This window comes from Procambarus clarkii, chromosome 20 (assembly GCF_040958095.1).
Source record: "Procambarus clarkii isolate CNS0578487 chromosome 20, FALCON_Pclarkii_2.0, whole genome shotgun sequence".
Classification (NCBI taxonomy): domain Eukaryota; kingdom Metazoa; phylum Arthropoda; class Malacostraca; order Decapoda; family Cambaridae; genus Procambarus; species Procambarus clarkii.
The window spans coordinates 17,233,227-17,238,226 of NC_091169.1; the positions used below are offsets into that span (position 1 = coordinate 17,233,227).

General features: G+C 49.3%; 1 protein-coding gene across 1 annotated transcript in view; it reads right to left on the reverse strand.

Annotated features, from left to right (window-relative positions):
• The window catches only part of LOC123755253 (immunoglobulin superfamily DCC subclass member 3), a 132,737-nt gene that overhangs the window by 42,072 nt on the left and 85,665 nt on the right, over positions 1 to 5,000 (reverse strand). Inside the window, 2 exon segments of the mRNA XM_069328178.1 lie at positions 257 to 395; positions 4,878 to 4,955. Coding sequence (XP_069184279.1) covers positions 257 to 395; positions 4,878 to 4,955 — 217 coding nt within the window.

The following is a 5,000-nucleotide window of genomic DNA, read 5'->3' on the forward strand; positions in this document are numbered from 1 at the left end:
ACAAAACACTGAACACTAGGAAGTGATCACAATGAACACTGAACACTAGGTAGTGATCACAATGAACACTGAACACTAGGTAGTGATCACAATGAACACTGAACACTAGGTAGTGATCACAATGAACACTGAACACTAGGGAGTGATCACAGTGAACATTGAACACTAGGTATGAGATTACAGTTCACACTGAACACCAAGACTCCCTAGTGATCAGTGTTCACTCCAGGGACCAGGAGTGGGTTAAGGTACTAACAGTACACGTGGAGAGTAACTGGATGGGACATCTTGGGCCTCGTGTTGACTTGGCACTCATAGACACCAGAGTCCTCCAGGGTAGTGTCGTCAATCACCAGGTCCCACGCCCACACCGCGCCCGTCTTCCACGCCCGCACCTGTGGCAGACATTAAGCTTGGGTTAGTGAGGGTCCTACACCTGTGGCAGACATCAAGCATGGGTTAGTAGTGGTCCTACACCTGTGGGATACATCAGCTTGGGTTAGTGAGGGTTCTACACCTGTGGCAGACATCAAGCTTGGGTTAGTGATGGTCCTACACCTGTGGGAGACATCAGCTTGGGTTAGTGATGGTCCTACACCTGTGGCAGACATCAAGCATGGGTTAGTAGTGGTCCTACACCTGTGGGATACATCAGCTTGGGTTAGTGAGGGTTCTACACCTGTGGCAGACATCAAGCTTGGGTTAGTGATGGTCCTACACCTGTGGGAGACATCAGCTTGGGTTAGTGATGGTCCTACACCTGTGGGAGACATCAGCTTGGGTTAGTGATGGTCCTACACCTGTGGGAGACATCAGCTTGGGTTAGTGATGGTCCTACACCTGTGGGAGACATCAGCTTGGGTTAGTGATGGTCCTACACCTGTGGCAGACGTCAAGCTTGGGTTAGTAGTGGTCCCACACCTGTGGCAGACATCAAGCTTGGGTTAGTAATGGCCCTACACCTGTGGCAGACATCAGCTTGGGTTAGTAATGGCCCTACACCTGTGGGAGACATCAGCTTGGGTTAGTAATGGTCCTACACCTGTGGCAGACATCAGCTTGGGTTAGTAATGGTCCTACACCTGTGGGAGACATCAGCTTGGGTTAGTAATAGTCCTACACCTGTGGGAGACATCAGCTTGGGTTAGTAATGGTCCTACACCTGTGGCAGACGTCAGCTTGGGTTAGTAATGGCCTTACACCTGTGGGAGACATCAGCTTGGGTTAGTAATGGCCCTACACCTGTGGGAGACATCAGCTTGGGTTAGTAATGGTCCTACACCTGTGGCAGACATCAGTATGATTGCTTCCCAATAGTCTAGAGACTCGTACGTATATGCCAGCTTATAAGAGCTGTTAACAGATTACCAGAATCACTCTGTGTGAGAGGGACCGAGGCCAGCACAACGTTATACTACTACATATATATACTACGTATATCCAGAGTATATACTCAGATATACTACGTACGTCGCTATATCACTGAGTCAAAATCCTGTTCACGAGACATTGACAGAAACACAATGCAAAAGTTCTATTCAATAGTTCTGGTAGTTTGTATAGTGTTTAAACAATCTAATTTCTACATAGTCAGGGATGATTACATCAGAAAGTTGAGTTAATAATGCGGCAGTTCAATGGGATCGAACTAGCGTCCTGGACTTCCCAGATACACACACTACCGACTGGACCAGGATGAGCTGAAAGTATCTTAGGCAGAACTATTACCAGACTTCGAGTTTGGAAGGCACCGTCCGAAATTACAACCCATGGTCCAGTTCGCAGTGCGTGTGTGTGCTTGGGGTGTCCAGAGACAAGGGTTCGATCCCTTAGCAATGCCTCAATACTTTTCTCATAGGTGCATCACAATCTTTAGCTTTCGTCGGGCGTCAGTAGGGTTTGGGCGTGTAGAGATATACTCAAATAATCTGCAACACAGGTATTCACCTTGTCCTCATATCCCAGCTCTTAGTCTGTCCCATATCCCTCTCTTCCCGTAGTGACCCCCCTCCAGTACGGTCTTCTTCAGTAACTTCGGTTGACATCAGCTCCTTGTCCTCACACCCCAGTTCCTTGTCCTCATACCCCAGTTCCTTGTCCTCACACCCCAGTTCCTTGTCCTCACACCCCAGTTCCTTGTCCTCACACCCCAGCTCCTTGTCCTCCTTCCCCAGATCCTTGTCCTCACACCCCAGCTCCTTGTCCTCACACCCCAGCTCCTTGTCCTCACACCCCAGCTCCTTGTCCTCATTCCCCAGCTCCTTGTCCTCACACCCCAGCTCCTTGTCCTCACACCCCAGCTCCTTGTCCTCATTCCCCAGCTCCTTGTCCTCACACCCCAGCTCCTTGTCCTCATACCCCAGTTCCTTGTCCTCACACCCCAGTTCCTTGTCCTCACACCCCAGCTCCTTGTCCTCATTCCCCAGCTCCTTGTCCTCACACCCCAGCTCCTTGTCCTCATTCCCCAGTTCCTTGTCCTCACACCCCAGCTCCTTGTCCTCATTCCCCAGCTCCTTGTCCTCACACCCCAGCTCCTTGTCCTCACACCCCAGCTCCTTGTCCTCACACCCCAACTCCTTGTCCTCATTCCCCAGCTCCTTGTCCTCACACCCCAGCTCCTTGTCCTCACACCCCAGCTCCTTGTCCTCACACCCCAGCTCCTAGTCCTCACACCCCAGCTCCTTGTCCTCACACCCCAGCAACTTGTCCTCACACCCCAGCTCCTTGTCCTCATACCCCAGTTCCTTGTCCTCCTACCCCAGCTCCTTGTCCCTCATACCCCAGCTCCTTGTCCTCATACCCCAGCTCCTTGTCCTCATACCCCAGCTCCTTGTCCTCACACCCCAGCTCCTTGTCCTCACACCCCAGCTCCTTGTCCTCATACAACAGCTCCTTGTCCTCATACCCCAGCTCCTTGTCCTCATACCCCAGTTCCTTGTCCTCACACCCCAGCTACTTGTCCTCACACCCCAGCTCCTTGTCCTCATACCCCAGTTCCTTGTCCTCCTACCCCAGCTCCTTGTCCCTCATACCCCAGCTCCTTGTCCTCATACCCCAGCTCCTTGTCCTCATACCCCAGCTCCTTGTCCTCACACCCCAGCTCCTTATCCTCACACCCCAGCTCCTTGTCCTCACACGCCAGCTCCTTGTCCTCACACCCCAGCTCCTTGTCCTCATACCCCAGTTCCTTGTCCTCCTACCCCAGCTCCTTGTCCCTCATACCCCAGCTCCTTGTCCTCATACCCCAGCTCCTTGTCCTCATACCCTAGCTCCTTGTCCTCACACCCCAGCTCCTTGTCCTCACACCCCAGCTCCTTGTCCTCATACAACAGCTCCTTGTCCTCATACCCCAGTTCCTTGTCCTCCTACCCCAGCTCCTTGTCCCTCATACCCCAGCTCCTTGTCCTCACACCCCAGCTCCTTGTCCTCATACCCCAGCTCCTTGTCCTCACACCCCAGTTCCTTGTCCTCCCACTCCTTCCATGTGCTACATAGTCACGGCGACACAGCCCCATTCTCCTAATAATTACACTACCTTTCCTTCCAGTCTCTCTGGCACTCAGCATCATTTGGCTAATCCCTCTCTCATCTCAACTTCACCGGCTCTGGGCATCGCTGGGATAATCCTGCTATAATCTAACTCTCCCGGGCTCTCAGCATCGTGAGAAATAATCCCACTCTCACCCTCTGGGCGTTCAGTATTCCGGTCAGGTGCGGGGAATGTGCGATACGGAGGAGGCAAGCGACCCCAGAGGTAATTCTTGTTGACAAGATCCTCAGAGGTCTTGGAGACTTGGAGGGGGACAGGAAGGGGGGGAGGGGATATAGGAGAGACGGTGGGAGGAAGAAGGAGAGAGAGAGAGAGAGAGGGAGAGAAGGGGGGGGGGGAGATAAAGAGGGAAGGGAGAGTGGTAGAGGCTGAAGATTGTAGGTTGAGAATTGATCTCCACCGACGGCATCCCAAACCACTGTTAAGTACTCCCAGAACTGTGTGTTTGTGTCTGTGTTTGTGTATCGGTGTGTGTATGAGTGTGTCTGTTTGTCAGCTAATCTCTGTGTTAGTGTGACTGTCTTCAGTGTACGGTGTTGTCCTCAGTGTAAGGTGTTGTCCTCAGTGTAAATGTTTATGTCTTGAATGTACACTGATGTCTTGAATGTACACTGATGCCTCGAATGTACAATGATGTCTTGAATGTACACTGCTGTTTCAAATGTACACTGCTGTTTCAAATGTACACTGATGTTTCAAATGTACACTGATGTTTCAAATGTACACTGATGTCTTGAATGTACACTGATGTCTTGAATGTACACTGACGTCTTGAATGTACACTGCTGTCTTGAATGTACACTGATGCCTTGAATATACACTGATGTTTTGAATGTACGCTGATGCCTTGAATGTACAATGATGCCTTGAATGTACACTGATGTCTTGAATGCACACTGCTGTCTTGAATGTACACTGATGTCTTGAATGCACACTGCTGTCTTGAATGCTCACTGATGTCTTGAATGCACACTGCTGTCTTGAATGCACACTGCTGTCTTGAATGTACACTGATGTTTTGAGTGTACTCTGATGTTAGTGTTGAAGATATTCTTCTAATTTAAGTAATATTTGCTATCATATTAAACTGTAAGAAAGGAAGCACAACACTGAAATAAAATCACTTGGAATTTAATGGGTTCTTTCAAATGGGAATTGAGCTTACAAACAATTATATACTTAAATAGCGTAATAGCCAATTTACCCAATAAATTATATTAAATAAAGGTAATTGAGTGTTCTATAATAATAAATAATTAAAATTTACTTTGCAGGTGAAGGTGGCACTCATCTTCATAAGCTCATCAGTAGTGAAGGTGTCACTCACCTTCAAGCGTTCATCAGAGGTGAAGATGACTTCGTCAGTAGCCAACACCTTCAGGTCCTCCTGCCTGATCCACGACACCTGTCACAAAATGTTAAAGATTTTAACAAATTCAATTTCAATATC